The 16,746-nt window shown below is 51.3% G+C and overlaps 1 protein-coding gene across 4 annotated transcripts in view; it reads left to right on the top strand.

Moving 5' to 3' along the window:
- LARGE1 (LARGE xylosyl- and glucuronyltransferase 1) overlaps positions 1-16,746 on the top strand; it is a 448,143-nt gene that overhangs the window by 123,548 nt on the left and 307,849 nt on the right. For all 4 annotated transcript variants that reach the window (XM_080661445.1, XM_080661444.1, XM_080661446.1 and 1 more), the window contains exon 2: positions 1,132-1,319. In XM_080661445.1, coding sequence (XP_080517571.1) covers positions 1,214-1,319 — 106 coding nt within the window. In that variant the 5' untranslated portion in view covers positions 1,132-1,213. The remainder of the gene's footprint in view (positions 1-1,131; positions 1,320-16,746) is intronic.

The raw sequence follows: 16,746 nt of genomic DNA, 5'->3' as shown, positions 1-16,746 counted from the left end.
GGGTTTTTAATTCCTTTGTAAGGCACAGGAGTTTCTGGTTATATACTCAGGCGAAAGGTCGTGTCCTCTGCTCCATCTGTGTAGGCCTTCTCCCTCCTCTGTTCTTCGCATTTCACCCGTCTTCTGCGTGGCCTGAGGCTTGTCCCTCTGCAGACGGCTGTTATCTCCATGTTCCTCCCCATTCTCTGCCCATCTTCACTGTCGTCCATGCTTTTCTGGGCTCTTCTTCCGTGTTAAAGATGAGTGTGTGTAGGCTTTCCACGGTGATGGAGATCTCGTGCCTCGCCAGTCTCCTTTCCTGTGTGTGTGCATGTGTGTGTGTGTGTGTGTATGTGTGTGTGTGGTCAGCCTTGCATGCCTTCCACTGGCCTCTCTGCCGGGAACACGGGAACTATTTCACCCCCCTAGCCACGCACGGGAGCGGTCAGTAACTTCCTCATCCTTCCCTGGAGGTTCCTGCCATCGCAGCCGTCACATTCTCGGAGTGTCTGTGGATGTTTTAGGCTGGCCTCTCCTGTTAGATTGTGCTCTTTGACGCCAACCCTCATTCTGCTTTTTCAAAACACAGCACCTGGTTAGTGCTTGGTATATACCAGTGGTCGGCAAACTGCGGCTCGCGAGCCACATGCGGCTCTTTGGCCCCTTGAGGGTGGCTCTTCCACAAAATACCACAGCCTGGGCGAGTCTATTTTGAAGAAGTGGCGTTAGAAGAAGTTTAAGTTTAAAAAATGTGGCTCTTAAAAGAAATTTCAATCGTTGTACTGTTGGTATTTGGCTCTGTTGACTAATGAGTTTGCCGACCACTGGTATATACAAGGTGCTCACTAAATGCTCTTGTAATGAGTGTGTTAGTTCGGGCTTCAGAAGTAACCCATAGTAGAAATGCATGTGTGTGTAAGTGTGCACATTAGAGAGAGAGAGAGGGAGAGAGCCAGCGCCCTTATCCTTTATTTGTTTGTTTTCTAAAGAACTGTCTCCGCTTTGATAGATGGCAGGGGTGCAGCAGCATCCCTCGGGAATAAGGGTTAGCAGGAAACTGTAGCCGAGTCAGCCTCCTCCCGGGAACTACAGCATGTTCTCTCTGCAATCTGCATCCATTTACAGCCCTTCCCTTCTGCTCTTCCTTCACAGGGAGTATTATGAGGGAGGCTGAGGACTCCACGCTCCGGGCAGAGAAACGGCTCTGGGATTAGAGATTGCCACTTCCGAGAGGATGCTGGGAATCTGCAGGGGGAGACGGAAATTCCTGGCTGCCTCGTTGACTCTTCTCTGCATCCCAGCCATCACCTGGCTTTACCTGTTTGCCGGGAGCTTCGAAGGTAAGAAGGAAGCTTTTCGCGGAGTGAGAGGGAGGCGGGGAGAAGAACACTGGCTGTCCCAGCGTCCCAGGGAGAGCCTCCGAGCCATCTGATCCCAGCCGGTCATTTTGTAGACGCGAATACCCGTGCCCCGTCACAGGGGCAGGCTTGCCTCGGTTCTCACAGGTCGATGGAGGGAGTCAGGAATGTGAGGAGAAAAAGACACAACCGCAAGATCAGGTGCACCTGGACGCAGTGGCGTGGAGGAGGTGACACATGTCAAAGACGGGCTTTGTGAGTGGATCGCTGTGTTGCTGACAGGCAAGGCTGGGCTCTGGAGGGAGGACTTAGCTGTCCATGGAGCCAGATGTTTTATGCTTCCTTCCATCCCTTCATTCACGTAGTCACCTATCCAACATTTGTTATTAGTGGTGCTGCTGCTGTGGTTTACGTCTCCGCGAAACCAGGTGCTGGACATGTGGTCATGGCACACCTGGGCCTTCACAGCTCCGTGCGGGAGACAGACAGGTGGACACACACATGATTGCTGCACAGGCTGCGCGTGGTGTGAGGAGGCGGGTGTCGGAGCCGTCGGCCGGGCTTGGGGGAGGGCTGGTCCGTCATCCGATGGCCCAGCACAGGAACGCCACAGAGGCTGGCCCCTCCCCAAACAAATGAAAACGAACGCTAATCCCTGCCACTTTCCAGCAATCATTAGCAAAGACAAGACTTGCCATTCTCCCAGCCAGCAGTTTCAAACACTGTGCATTGTGTATCAGAGGTGGTTGTCTAAGCTTGGGGGGGAAAGGCGTGGCCGTGTTGGCGAGCACAGCTTTTTTCTATTACCCCCACACTTGAGTTAAAAGGGAAAAATTAACTCAAAGGAAGATCTGACTCAAGGAAGTCAGTACTGTGTTTTTAAACAGTTCTTTATGCATAATTTTATTGACAGCTCAAGGCTACCTTTTAATTAGGAGTTGCACTTCACTTTCCGAGATTTGCCCCGAGGGAGCCAGGCTGAATAGAAAGGAGGCGGAACTGAGTGTGGGCGTGGCAGGGAAGGGCCCGGAGCCACACCCCTGCCCCTCACCTGCCCCAGCGTCCCCTGCTGATGGTGGAGCTTTCATCTAAGGCAGGGGTCCTCAAACTTTTTAAACAGGGGGCCAGTTCACTGTCCCTCAGACCGTTGGAGGGCCGGACTATAGTTTTAAAAAAAAACTATGAACAAATTCCTATGCGCACTGCGAGCCTGGGACGAGTCTGCTGCTAAGCAGGACAGGCAGCGGCACCCGGCGGGCCGGGTAAATGTCCTTGGCGGGCCGCATGTGGCCCGCGGGCCATAGTTTGAGGACCCCTGATCTAAGGGGCTGGAGAGCAGGAATGATGCCAGGGCGGTGTGCATGGATAATTTTTCATAAAAGGATCGAGGGTGGAAGGTGAGCTGGTGATAAGCCTAGAAGAAATAGAAGGAAGCATATTTTCTAGGGGTGATGGAGGAGCCCTGATAAAACAAGGCTATGAGGGGCTGGCGCCTGACTCGGTTTAATACATTAAAACATTGACTTGCATAGTATAACTAGTCTGATAATAATAATACTGTAACAATAATGAGGGTGAGAGTATAAGCTATGAGTTTTTTGAGCATTTCTACCTGCTAGGCATTGTTGTTAGGACTTGACACGTTACGATTTTTTCACAAGAGTCCCATGTAATAGATAGGGATGAAGAGGCCGGGCAGGTAAACTTTAGGGATCTGTCCAAGGCCCCAAAGCCAGTCAAGATGGGGCCTGGATTATTGGACTTGAGAGCTGGAGTTTTTAACTATAAAACCATGTTATAGTTGGGGCCTCAATGAGGTAGCAGACTTTGGCAAGGGGTTTGACGGGGTGTCACATGACGTTTCTGGGTGCTGCGAGGGAAATTGCAGGATTTTTATTTGCACTCATTGATAGAAACTCAACCCTAAAATGTTTGGGCAAAAAAGGAATTTGGGGGCTAACAAAACTTGTAAGTTCGACGGTAGAGCAGGCTTCAGGTAGGGTTGGATCCAAGGGCTCAAGTGATACCTGTGTAGCTCAGTCCCTCTTCATCCCTTTGCTCTGCTGACCTGGGGGGAGGGATTGAGCATGGGGCACAGTAGGACAGGATGATCTGGGGGGAGGGAGTGAGCATGGGGCACAGTAGGACAGGATGACCTGGGGGAGGGAGTTGAGCATTAGGGGGACAGTAGGACAGGATGACCTGGGGGAGGGAGTTGAGCATTAGGGGGACAGTAGGACAGGATGACCTGGGGGAGGGAGTTGAGCATTAGGGGGACAGCTGGACAGGATGACCTGGGGGAGGGAGTTGAGCATTAGGGGGACAGCTGGACAGGATGACCTGGGGGAGGGAGTTGAGCATTAGGGGCACAGTAGGACAGGGTGATCTGGGGGGAGGGAGTGAGCATCAGGGACAGTAGGACAGGATGACCTGGGGAACAGAGTGAGCATTAGGGGGACAGTAGGACAGGATGACCTGGGGGACAGAGTGAGCATGGGGGACAGTAGGACAGGATGATCTGTGGGAGGGAGTTGAGCATTAGGGGGACAGTAGGACAGGATGACCTGGGGGACGGAGTGAGCATGGGGGACAGTAGGACAGGATGACCTGGGGGAGGGAGTGAGCATGGGGGACAGTAGGACAGGTTGACCTGGGGGATGGAGTGAGCATGGGGGACAGTAGGACAGGATGACCTGGGGGAGGGAGTGAGCATGGGGCACAGTAGGACAGGATGACCTGGGGGAGGGAGTGAGCATGGGGCACAGTAGGACAGGATGATCTGCGGGAGGGAGTTGAGCATTAAGGGGACAGTAGGACAGGATGACCTGGGGGGAGGGAGTGAGCATGGGGGACAGTAGGACAGGATGACCTGGGGGAGGGAGTTGAGCATTAGGGGGACAGCTGGACAGGATGACCTGGGGGGAGGGAGTGAGCATGGGGGACAGTAGGACAGGATGACCTGGGGGAGGGAGTTGAGCATTAGGGGGACAGTAGGACAGGATGACCTGGGGGAGGGAGTTGAGCATTAGGGGGACAGTAGGACAGGATGATCTGGGGGACGGAGTGAGCATGGGGGACAGTAGGACAGGATGACCTGGGGGAGGGAGTTGAGCATTAGGGGGACAGCTGGACAGGATGACCTGCTGACCTCCTGACCCAGATATCCTGAGACTAGTAAAGGCTTAGTGTTTGTGGGGTCATGGAGGCTAGGTGAAGCTCCAGCCGTTGCTGCAGACATGGGTGCACTCCCAGCTGGTCCTGCGGAGACATTCCTGTCTGGGTAAACACAACCTTGCAATCTATTTATTGACACCCTTGAGTTTTCTGCTTCAAGGCTGGTGGAGCCATAAATAAGGTACAGAGTTGCCGTCTGCGTTCGCGGCAGTGCTATTCATTCTTAATGGGGGTTTATTTATTTTCCAACCCTGTTTAATTTCAGGGGATCTCCTGAGAGCAGAGCCTAGCGTTCCCTGAGATGGGGACACTCTGAGCATAAGATTTCACAGTTAGATGAGAAGCAGCTGCAGGACGAATTGAGGGAGCGTGGTGTGGGGTCGGGCGTCTCAGGCCCTGGAATCAGCCAGAGTTGCTGGGGGTAGGGACCCAACCATTCCTCTTGCCAGAGCTGCATCTCTCCTGATGTGAAATGATGTAAAAACGAAGCACTCCTCGTGGGGTGTTAACATTCTACGAGGTTATGCTTCCAAATATTTAATGTGAGTTAGAAAGGGCCCGTCTTGCCCAGGTGGTGTGGCTCAGTGGTCGAGTGTCCACACGTGAATGAGGAGGTCACGGTTCAGTTCCCGGTCAGGGCACATGTCCGAGTTGTGGGCTCGATCCACAGTATGGGGCATGCAGGAGGCAGCCCATCAATGGTTCTCTCTCATAATTGATGTTTCTATCTTTCTCTCCCTCTCCCTTTCTCTCTGAAATAAGTAAAAATATATTTTAAAAGTTAAATAACTAGTGGTATATTTATCTAGTGAAGTACTACGGAGCATTGAGCGTGAATATACTCACAGATAGTGTTGAGCAAAAGAAGACAGACATAGCCCTCGTGGGTATGGCTCGGTGGATAAAGCGTCAGCCTGCGGACTGAAGGGTCCCGTGTTCGATTCTGGTTAAGGGCACGCGCCCAGGTTGCGGACTCGGTCCCCAGGTCGGGGGCGTGCAGGAGGCAGCCGATCAATGATTCTCTCTCATCAATGATGTTTCTATCTCTCTCTCCCTTTCCCTTCCTCTCTGAAATCAATTTAAAAAAGAAAAAAAAAAGGAAGACAGACACAGGAGAGTACATACCGAAGGACTCCAATTATATAAATACAAAAATAGTCAAAAATTAATCTGGGGGTAGAGACCAGGGCAGGGCATAAGGAAGACTTTGGGGTGCTGGTAATAATTTATTTTTTAACCTGTGTGATATTATATGGGTGTGTTCATTTTGTGACAGTTTACAACATTCTTCATTTATGATTTGTTCACTGTTCTGTATGTTATGCTTTTTAAAAAAAAAAATCTATGCCAACCTTGATAGTTCAATAAGTATCTGAATTTGAAGAGATTTTTGTGGGTTTTGCATTCTGTTCGGATGAGAGGAATTTTCAGAGCCTTTGGGTATTTCGAATCTATGTCACTGTTGAACTTTGAAATTCAAATGCTTTCTAAGCATGAAACTTTCCTTTTGGAATAGATGTTGACCATTTTTATTTAACCACACTTCCTTTCTTCCTTCCCGATGGGCCTCACCATTTGGACACAGATTCCCCCCAGCAGGGTCTGATCACAGCACTGACTTCAAGGTCTGAAATTCGCTCAGAGAACCCTAATTCTGAAAGGGTGTTTCTATCAGTTTGAAACAAGACCAGGACAGGCATACCTTGGAGATATTGCGGGTTCTGTTGCAGACCACCCCAGTAAAGTGAGTGTTACAGTAAAGGGAGTCATGATCTTTTTGTTGGTGGAGAATCTTGCCTTTGTTTGTTTAAAAAAGCAAACAAATAAATGCAACATTCGTGAATCACAATAAAATGAGGTATATGGGGTATGCCTGTATTCCTACCAGAACTCTGGCCATGATGTAGCTCTGATTAATATGAAAGCAATATGCCCTAGCTGGTTTGGCTCAGTAGATAGAGCTTTGGCCTGTGGACTGAAGAGTCTCGGGTTTGATTCCTGTCCAGGGCACGCGCCCAGGTTGCGGGCTCGGTCCCCAGTATGGGGCGTGCAAGAGGCAGCCGATCAATGATTCTCTCATCATTGATGTTTCTATATCTCTCCCTTTCCCTTCCTTTCTGAAATCAATAAAAATATATTTAAAAAAAAAACTAAAGCAATATTACTTCTTGACCTGGACATCAAGCCACATTAGACAAATGTTCCTATCTGCATTCATCCACAAATTTGCATCTTTGTAAACTCCAGGAGCCTGGAAAAGACAGCGTTTGGTATTGTCACTTTTGGCCATAGGAAGCACAAAGCAGAAATGCAGGTGGGGCAGAGTAGGTTTACAGTCGCTCGTATGGAAAATAACACAGTAATTAATAAATAAAATACAAGAATAAACTCTGTGCTTCGAATACTCGCAACTGTTAACCTAGGTTCGCCTCCCCTGTATACTATTCAGCAATAGCTTCCATTTATAGCTTGTTAAACAGAAATGGGCTGCACCTGGCATGCATTTGTATTGGGTTTGGCCTGCCCACTGCTTTTACCATCTTTGAATTTATATGAATAGTTAAAAAATGGGAGCTGGCACATAAAAATCATGATTTCTGGCTTTCCATACAAAAATGGGAAGGTCTAGCAAACCCCACCCTTGCTCCATCCCAGCAGCGATTGGCTGAGCTGAGCAGTCACTGTCCCTTTGCCGGGGCGTGGCCATTCGCTCCGGCTTGTCACAGTCCCCGCTTTCCTGGTTGGTCCCCCTGTCATCTCTACAGAGCTGAATTGAGAAGAAAGAACTGGCATTTGCTTATGTTGCTTATTAATCCTGTCTCACTCAGTTAGACTTTGGTTTTAATCTTTTAACTTACTCCCTGCCATGGGATGGGTTAGGGATTTTATTTTATTTTTTAAAAAATATGTTTTTATTGATTCCTGAGAGGAAGGGAGAGGGAGAGAGAGACATCAATGATGAGAGAGAATCATTGATCGGCTGCCTCCTGCATGCCCCCTACTGGGGATCAAGCCCGAAACCCCGACCTGTGTCATTGACCGGCATCGAACTCGGCACCCTTCAGTCCGCAGTCTGATGCTCTATCCACTGAGCCAAACCAGCTAGGGCTGGGCTGGGGTTTTACATACATTATCTCATTTACTCCTCCAGATAGCTTCACACTTGTCCTGTTTTGGAGATAAGGTGACCCAGGCTCAGGGCTGTTGAGGTCTTTGCCAAGGTCACCCAGCCAGTACATAAGGGAGGCAGCATGCAAACCAGGCCCCGCCTGCCGCGGCCCGGAGCACGGCTGTCTCCACAACTTGTGTATATAGAAACAACTGGTGGATGACATTTCAAAGTCAACACAGCTCAGGCTTCAGATAAGGACCCAACACATCCCGAGAGGAGGGGCACGAGGCCATCTTGGACGAGAAGGCACACCGTGTTCTGTGGCTTGGGGATTATTATAAGCCAATAGAAGCAGAAAATTCGATTAGTCCTTTAATGCAATTTGCATTTTGTTTCTGCCAGAGACTCATGCAATTAAGAGCAGGCATGGACCTTCGGAATCATCTAGGCAGGCTGAAGCCTAAGCAGATGAAACCTTTGAAAACGACACAAGGACTTTATCTAGGACAGGGGCTGATGGTGGGCGAACGTGTCTGTCCCTCAGTGATGGGTGGCACTATTTAAGTCCCAGAGTGACAGTAGACAAGTTACCTAGCATCCCTGCACATCCGTGTCTTCTCATGAAAAGGGGACTATAATACGCAGCTCACGCACTTGTTAGGAAGGCTGTGAAGTCCCGATTACAGTAGCAGTCGTTCAATTAATGTTTGCTTTCTTTTCCTGTTTCTGAGAATGTTGGAAGGTCTTTCTGGGAGGGATGCAAAAGGTCACCCACCTGGTCCAAATAAGGAAATCGAGGCCTGGAGAACTGACCAAACTAGGCTCAGAGCCCCAGACAGTGATGTCATTGGAACCGCCACCCGGATAGTCCATGACACCAACTGTGTCACTGCTTGTCACCGACTTGTTCACTACTTTTTGTAAAGACAAAAGACACGTGTCACATTGGTTCATTTCTGTCATCTTTTTTTCAGACATCGGTAGTCTCCCTTTAGGTGTGCAGGAGGCAGGGGTGGGAGGAGGGGACTCTTAGATATCCCGTAGCCACAGTCACAGTGCACCTGCAGCTCACTGTGGGCCCAGTGGCCGTGTTTGGAAAAAATTAAATTCCACCTGGATGACCTGTTGCGAGGACTTCAAAGAGGAATGAAGAGGCCCACCCTCTGACTCAGAGTTCAGTCGCTTCTCTCACAGAAGCTTTGTCTGATGGGGCCGTAGCTGAGTCAGCACACATGGCTCTTATTCCCCAATCTCTCCTTAAACGCTGTGTGTCCTTAGCTGAGTAACTTAACCTCTCTGAGCCCACATTGCTCCTCAGGAGTGGGGGTGCTGTTCCCTATTGGACAGGGTCTTCATGCAGATGAGGAGGAATCCATCGTGCCTAGCATAGAGTAGGTCCACAAACTTTCTTTTTTTTTTAAATATGTTTTTATTGATTTTAGAGAGAGGAAGGGAGAGGGAGAGAGAGAGAGAAACATCGATGAAATTCATTGATCGACTGCCTCCTGCATGCCCCCTACAGGGGATCAAGCCTGAAACCAGGGCACGTGCCCAGACCAGGAATCCAACCATGACCTCCTGGTTCATGGGTCGACGCTCAACCACTGAGCCACACCGGCCGGGCAGGGTTCAACTGCGTTTGCTATGCTGCCTGAGCTCTGAAGCACGAAGTCACTCATGCGGGGACTCCCTGGAAGAGTCCTGAGGATGCAGGGTCCTTGGTGGGCATTTGTCATCAGTGCTCCAGCGGAGGGTACTCCGTGCCCCTTGTCCTGCAGTCTCTGAGTTCTCTTGATGGAGCAGCGCCCCTGCGGGTGCCTGCAGGGACACCCCGGGCAGGGAGCCTCTCCATGGAACCCCTCGGTAGCAGCTCTGATTAGGTAGCCCGGTGCTATTGAACACAAGCTTTCTCATGCACATTAGATCCTCCCACAGCCCCAGGAGGGACGGAGGGTATGCCATTTGCACGACGCCCTTCTCATGGAGCTCACTTCCTGGTGGACAGAGAAGATTAACCAGTTAAAGTGAGGGTGGTGGTACATGCCACAGAGAAATAAAGCCGCCTGAGATGACAGTGCAAAGTGGCAGGGGCGAGGCTTGGTGAGGGATGGGGAGGACACCGGCTGGACCGGCCTCTCTGAGCTGGGCGGAGGTCAGGAGGAAGGGCGTTTCAGGCAGGAAGTGGCGAGCGCTTGGTGCCTTTCCAGAACAGCCAGGAGAAGTTGGGTTGGAGGAGAGGGCGTGGCAGATGGAGTCCAGCAAGGTGGGCAGGGTTCCTCCCACAGGACCAGGGGTGGTCTGGTGCCTGCTCTCAGACTTCCCTGCGGATGCACTTGCCTTTGGCTGCTAAGCTAAGAGGCACCTGAGCGAGTATTTTCTCCTCCTGCCTGTGAAGAGGTCACCTAGATCTCTGGCTTAAGAATCACCTGGGGTTGCCCTGGCCGGTTTGGCTCAGTGGATGGAGTGTCAGCCTGAGGACTGAAGGGTCCCAGGTTCGAGTCCGGTCGAGGGCACATGCCCGGGTTGCAGGCTTGATCCCATTGTGGGATGTGCAGAGGGCAGCTGATCGATGATTCTCTCTCATCATTGATGTTTTTCTTTCTCTCTCCCTCTCCCTTCCTCTCTAAAATGCACAAATATATATATATATATTAAAAGAATCACCTGGGGCAGTTAATAGACTCCCAGCCCACCCTGGGGCCTCAGGAAAAATACACTTCCAGGGCCTGGCCCAGATGTGCCAAAGGAGATGGTGCAGGCGAGTGTGCAGGGGTCTGTATTTTAACAAGCACCTCAGGTGACCCTTTATCTTCTGGCAAATTTGGAAAGTTTGATGGGATCAAGTGAAGCATCTGGGGGCCTGGACTTGGACTCAATAATGACCAGGTTGGCGAGGACTGCATTGATTGAGCACCTGCTGTTTGTCTCACAAGGCAGCCTGCCTTGGACTTCATCTCCTTTGACACTGAAATGTTCGGGAGGTATTACCCTCAGCCAAAATGTTGTTTGCACTTCTGTGAATCACTTCTTGTGTTAATTGCACCTCATTACATAACTTCCCTCTTTTTCAGAGTTGTCGCGTAGACTGAGATAATGGTGTGCTTTGCTTAGAGAAGTGCTAGATAAATTATTAATATTTACCGTTTTCCACACCCTTCCCATGGTGAGGTCTCACCTTGTTGTAGTCACCTCTGAATCCTTATTCTTTAAAAAAAATTTATTATAGTGGACTACAGTATTCTCTTAGTATCAGGTATACAGCATAGTGATCCAACATTTACATACTTTACAACGTGATCACCGCGGTGAGTTAGTACCTGTACTAGTATGTCACCTTGCAAGTCTTTGCAGCATTCTTGATTATATTCCCTATGCTGTACATTACATCCCATGGCTTATTTATCTTATAACTGGAAGTTTGTGCCTTTTATTCTCCTTTACTTTTTCTACCTATGTGTGTATATATCACACCTTTATCTATTCATCTATCGGTGGACACTTAGGTTGTTTCCAGATTTGGGTTATTGTAAATAATGCTGCAGTGAACATAGGGATGTGCGTATCTTTTCAAATTAGTGTCTTCGTAAGCTTCATTAGCTACTGATTATGGAGCATTTAAACCCCTTAACTCCTTTGTTCCTCACGACTGCCTTGTAAGGTGCTTCCTGCTAGTCCCATTGTGCAGATGAGGAAACTGAGGCACAGGCAATTTCCAGACTGTGCTCCAGGTGTCAGAGCCCGCACGTGGTGGAGCTGCGATGTAGCTCAGGCAGTCGTGTTCTCCTGACTCCTTCAAGGCTTGGTCCACCTGTTCAGCTGACTTCATTCTAGGTCTCTCTCTTTTCTGTGTAAGGCCCTGTCAACGTAAGAAACATTCCACACCTGGGGCAAATTTCTGTGAGTTTATTTGAGCCAAATAATGATGACAGTTGGTGACCTCAAATGCTCGGAGAGTAACAGTTTTGCAGTTTCTTTTATGCGTGTGACCTTAAGGAGGGAACGGAAGGAAGACTGCATGGAGGTGGGAGGAAGTGAGGTGGGGCTTGGGTTCCAGGATAGTTAACACAGTTATGTGTTCTCTTGAGGGTGCTTACGCCTTCCAGGGGCATTTCTTCGGGCCTTGCAAAGGTGTGTTAACCCGATAACCCCCATGCACAAGAACAATGGACAGGGCTGGCTTAAATCCCGTCAGGAAAGAGGTTATAGGCCTGGGGCGTGGCTGCACACCATGACCTGCCCAGTTAGGAGTCTGTGATTCTGACAGCACCCTTTTTTGTCCACAGTGCCTTCACTCTCCGTGGAGATTGGGGAAAAGCTGGTCATTATCGTGTATGACCAACCCTTCCCATATACCTGGAAAGTGTACTAGATCAACCCTTCTCCAGACTCACATGTGTTCATCTTGCTTTCTCTTCACACCCGGCACTTTCCTTGCTGGCCCCCGGGCTTACCTGCCAGTTGCCCCTGCTGATGGTTGGGCCCAGCCTGCAGGAGCGGACGGGGTCAGCCTGTTCTGAGAAGTAGAGGTGACTGCCCCTCCCTGCCTGTCCTTTCCCAGAAGCTGTCCCTGTGATGGATGTTGCCCAGAAGGCCGTGCCTGCCTCGCTCCAGTGAGACTTGAGGCACTTTGGGCCCTGAACTCCCTAAACCAGCGCTTCAGAAATGAACCCCGTGCCCATACGGCAGGCCCTCCTCCGTGCCCGGACGGGGGCCGTGAGAGAGTCCGTCCTGAGAGTGAGACGGCTCAGGGGGAGAAAAGCATGTCCCCCCCCCGCTGCTTAATTTCACGTGGTGAGTGAACGCTCCGAGGTGAGTGGCATGAAGGGGCGGATCGGTAAGGATCTCCGGGAGTGAGTATTTACACCATGTTTATCGTGTGCTCTCACCAGCCTCTGTTCAGGCCTCTGTTTTCCCTGTGGTCTCCACCTTGGCCCCAGATGAGCTCTGCAGCGCCTCCCAGAGGCTCTGGGGCAGGAGGGAGCAGCGAGACCCTGGAAGGGCGGATTGTCTCTGCCCGTCCCTGTGCAGTGCCGGGTGAGGGAAGCAGGCTCCAGCCGGCTTTGGACGGTTCCTGCAGCCAGTCTTAGGATGACTGAGGGTGACCGCGGGGAGCACTCGCCTCCTGCCCTGTCTGAGTGCTCATATTTTCCTCTCAAGACAGTGGGTCCCGTCATCATCCCCCTGTCATCATCCCGGCGCAGGAGGCTGAGAACTCGTCCCAGGTCCCAGCCCCGAGTGCCGACCCGGCCTGTCTGGCTCAGAGCCCACATGGCTCCTCTCCCCCTCCTCCCCTGTCATTATAATCAGTAGCCTGTATGTATGAACAGAGATGAGTAGGCATTTCCCTGGATGTAGGGATGACACAGGACTACACAAGTCCCAGCGTGTTGCGGGTACTGTGATGACGCAGCGCACGAGGCCATGGGGCCCTGCCCGGGCCAGAGGCCGGAGAAGGGCTTCATGGGGAAGGAGGGCCTGAGGTTTGGCAGGGCAGTGAGAGTGTCCTGAGCCCATGAGTGGGCATTTCGTCATTTGGGAAGGCACAGAGGAGTGTGAGAAAGCCTGGGCAGGAGGGAGCTAGGAAGGCTTCCCGCGTGAGCTGAGCATTGCCACGGCTTATCTGAGGGGGGCGTCCATCGCCTGAGAGGGAGGACAGCGAGCCAGGGCTCTGCAGGCAGGAAGCTCTGGGCTGGACACCGGCCTGTGCCACTCGGGCTGTGTGAGCACGGCACACCTCTCACTTTTTCTAAGCCTCAATCTTCTCGCGTAGAAATGGGATCCACCGTTCCTTCCGTATCGGTTTATCCCGAGGCCCAAGTGTGATTTATGCAGGCAGCTGACGCTTATTGGGCTCTCAGTAATTCGCAGCTAGCTGTTTATTGGTTTTATTTTTGATGAGTCATTTATCGATATGCTTCAGGTCTGTAACTGCAAATGAAATGTGGGATAAAGAATCCCTTCTGGCACGTAGCTGTTGCCCAATACATATAAAGCAGAGGCCTCACTTGCGTGCGGCTGGACGGGACTGGCTGCCAGCAGGGCGTCGTGGAGAAGGGCACAAAATGAGATGGAGCGCGCTCTTTCTCCCTCCCAGCTGCATGTCCAGGCGCCCTGGCTGCACCGCCTCAGCACACCTGGCCCTCCGCACCCCCTCCTGCAGGGTCTGCCCAGCCCCTGGCTTAATGAGGAGGCTCAGTCCTGGGGGCGTGTGGGGTATTGGTGCATCAGCCAGAATCTTGCTGCTCGAAGACTCAGCCCATCGCGGTTGGTGTGATGCTGGCTCAGCACTTCTGCCCTTGACTCAAGCACACCTGTGCCGTCAGGAAAGCCTCCATTCCCCTGGAGACGTTTGCCGCTAACCCCGGGTGACTCACATGGGATCTTTCACCTGCTAGTTCTTTGTAGATGTTTTATTCCTGTGAGTATGAAAGCACCTCGATGGTTCAGAGTGGCTTTGGGGCCTCTTTAAATCCCCTACTGTGCATTGCACACAGTGGGGATGATAGCGTCACATTGTAAATGTGTCTTCTTTAACCCACCTCGGAGGCATGTTATTACATGATGAATCACCTTTTATTTTCTAAGTGTAGGTGAGCTCTAGTTTGTTGAGACTGTAGTCTAGTGAAGAGCTGGGCACAGAGGCCTGCGTGGGGCCTGGGCTGCCACAGTGCTTATGGCACACGTGTGTGCTCTGTGACCCAGTGTGCTGGTGGTTATACACACAGCAGGTGCATTGGTTCATCAGACACATTTTCACGATGATTTGTCTTCTTGAATGAAAGCCAAGTGAGTCCCCTTCACATTGGGAGGTTTTCTTCTATGTAATGAGATGGTTCTGATTCTTCCGGTGAAACTCGGGGGTAACCACTGTCCGTCCAGGGCTGCCCTCCTGGGATTCTCCAGGCCAGTTCCCCATTTCCCTAGCCCTCCAGCCCAGAGGTCAGATGGTGTAGGATCGGGGGAGTCAGGAATCCTGAGCTTATCTCAGATGAAAAGTCACCCAGAGTTCGAGTGAGTGAAGATTAGTAGGGAGTGGGGTGCAAGGGGGTACCCCTTTTGCTCCCTTTTTTTAATATGACCTCCCCCTTGAGAAAGGTCCCAATACTTTGAGCAGGTAAGGCCTGTGCAGGTAGGACCTGTGTCACCCGCGATGTGTTTGCACATTTCCTCATGGGTGCTGAGGCCTCCTCTGGGCAGCAGCCAACTGATCTTGAGCCTCCATTTCCTGCTCCCCGTTTTTCCTGTGAGATGTTGGAGCAGATATCGATTAAGTACTCAGTATGTGCTTGGTATCGGACTAGAGTCTGAGGAAGACTCCAGTAGGGTGAAGCCATGGTCCCTGCCCTCAAGACAAATCGTTCTCTTGTTGGTTTTGGGTGATACCGACCTTCCCCCATGTGGTCATTCACTGGGAATGATGCGTCTTTGGAGGAAACATATTAGGTGGTGGAGACATTGCTTAATGGGTAAGGGAGGTTGCAGGATGATAAGCAAGAATTTTTTTTTTAAAATATATTTTATTGATATTTCACAGAGAGGAAGGGAGAAGGATAGAGAGCTAGAAACATCGATGAGAGAGAAACATCGATCAGCTACCTCCTGCACACCTCCCACTGAGGATGTGCCCGCAACCAAGGTACATGCCCTTGACCGGAATCGAACCCGGGACCCTTCAGTCTGCAGGCCGACGCTCTATCCACTGAGCCAAACCGGTTTTGGCGATAAGCAAGAATTTAAGCCTAAGAGTAGCAGGCTCTTCTTGGGGTGATGACTCCAATTGCAATCCCAGGTAATGACAGTACTAGAAGTGGGCATGCCTGTCTTGGGGAGCTGAAAAGGAAGGATGGGTAACTACCTGGGGGTGTCAGGAAAGCTTTCTGAAGAAGGGCCTCCTCGGCTGGGTTTTGAAGGTCATGGGGAGCAGAGTCGGAAGCCCACACCTGAGCTGTCATGCTTGGAATCATGGGATTGCACAGGGGTGGTGGTCAGTCTATCCATGGAGATCACCCAGCCGTGGTCTCTGAGGTCAGCCTGCTCAACCCAGTAGGTCCAAGGGTCTTAGTGGGAAAAGCAGGAGGAACCTCTGAACTCGGCCAGCAGGTGTTTGTGCTAACTCTCCAGTCTTCAGAAATCCCGTCTTCGTGCATCTTATGTTTGCACATCCTTGTAAGTTCGGCATGGTATTCTCATTCTGTCCCCCACCTCCCTCCACACCCCCATCTTTGGCCCTCGGTGATTTTGTATTAATAGCAGCGATTAAGCCGCCTCATCTAGTCAGGGAGGAGATATTAATCTTCATCAGGCCCAGGGAGGAGTTGGATGTTTTTCTGCTCTTCCCGCCCTCCCCCCTCTTTCCCCTCACCCCTGTTCCCCCCAGTGAGCCAGGAGCTGATCCATTGTCTGAGGGAAGCTCCTTCATCGGCTTCTATGGGCGCATTTTTGGGGGTCACTTCTCCGCCTGCCTCCCTTAGCTTCTCTGCGCCCGAGCATCACAGGCTGTCATTGAAGACCACTGCCAGGAGATGGAGGAGGGGGACCGGCTCCATCAGATGAAGCTCCCAGCTTCATTGTCCTTCTGCTGCTGAGAATATCAGAGCAGGGCGGCTTGGGCTCTTGGGTTTATGAAGTCCTGTTCAGCCCTCGGAGAGGTGCGCCCATACCCAGGTGCCTTCTTCATGCTATGTCTCTGCGAGTAGCAGTGAATGGAGGATGCTGATGCCAGGGGCAGGAGGCGGAGAGTCGGAGGATCAGGCTGAGAATTAGGATGGAAAGCAGGCTTTTCTCAAAGCTCGGCACCCCAGGCTGTTCTGCCGTGTGAATTGACTCCTAATAATAGCTTATCGTGCATGCGCCTGGAGACTCTATTATTCACCAGACTGGAGTGCTGTAGAGAGTGAAGGAGGATGCTGTTGGAGATCATGCTGGGGCAGGGGGCGTCAGTGGGGCTGGTCCATGGTACCCGAGAAGCCTGACTCCAGCCGGAGGAGAGGGATGCTTCCGTGGTCCTTTTGGAAGCAGAGATGGCAGGACGGACATGGTCCCCTCTTCCCCATTTTTCCTCCCCTCTCCTCCCCCCAGGGGTCAGCTGAGGCCCTGGGAGCCCTGCTGGCTGCCATATGCCAA

This window comes from Plecotus auritus (assembly GCF_963455305.1).
Source record: "Plecotus auritus genome assembly, chromosome: 3".
Lineage (NCBI taxonomy): Eukaryota > Metazoa > Chordata > Mammalia > Chiroptera > Vespertilionidae > Plecotus > Plecotus auritus.
Note: the sequence above shows the minus strand (reverse complement) of the source record. Positions and strands in the feature narration are given on the sequence as shown.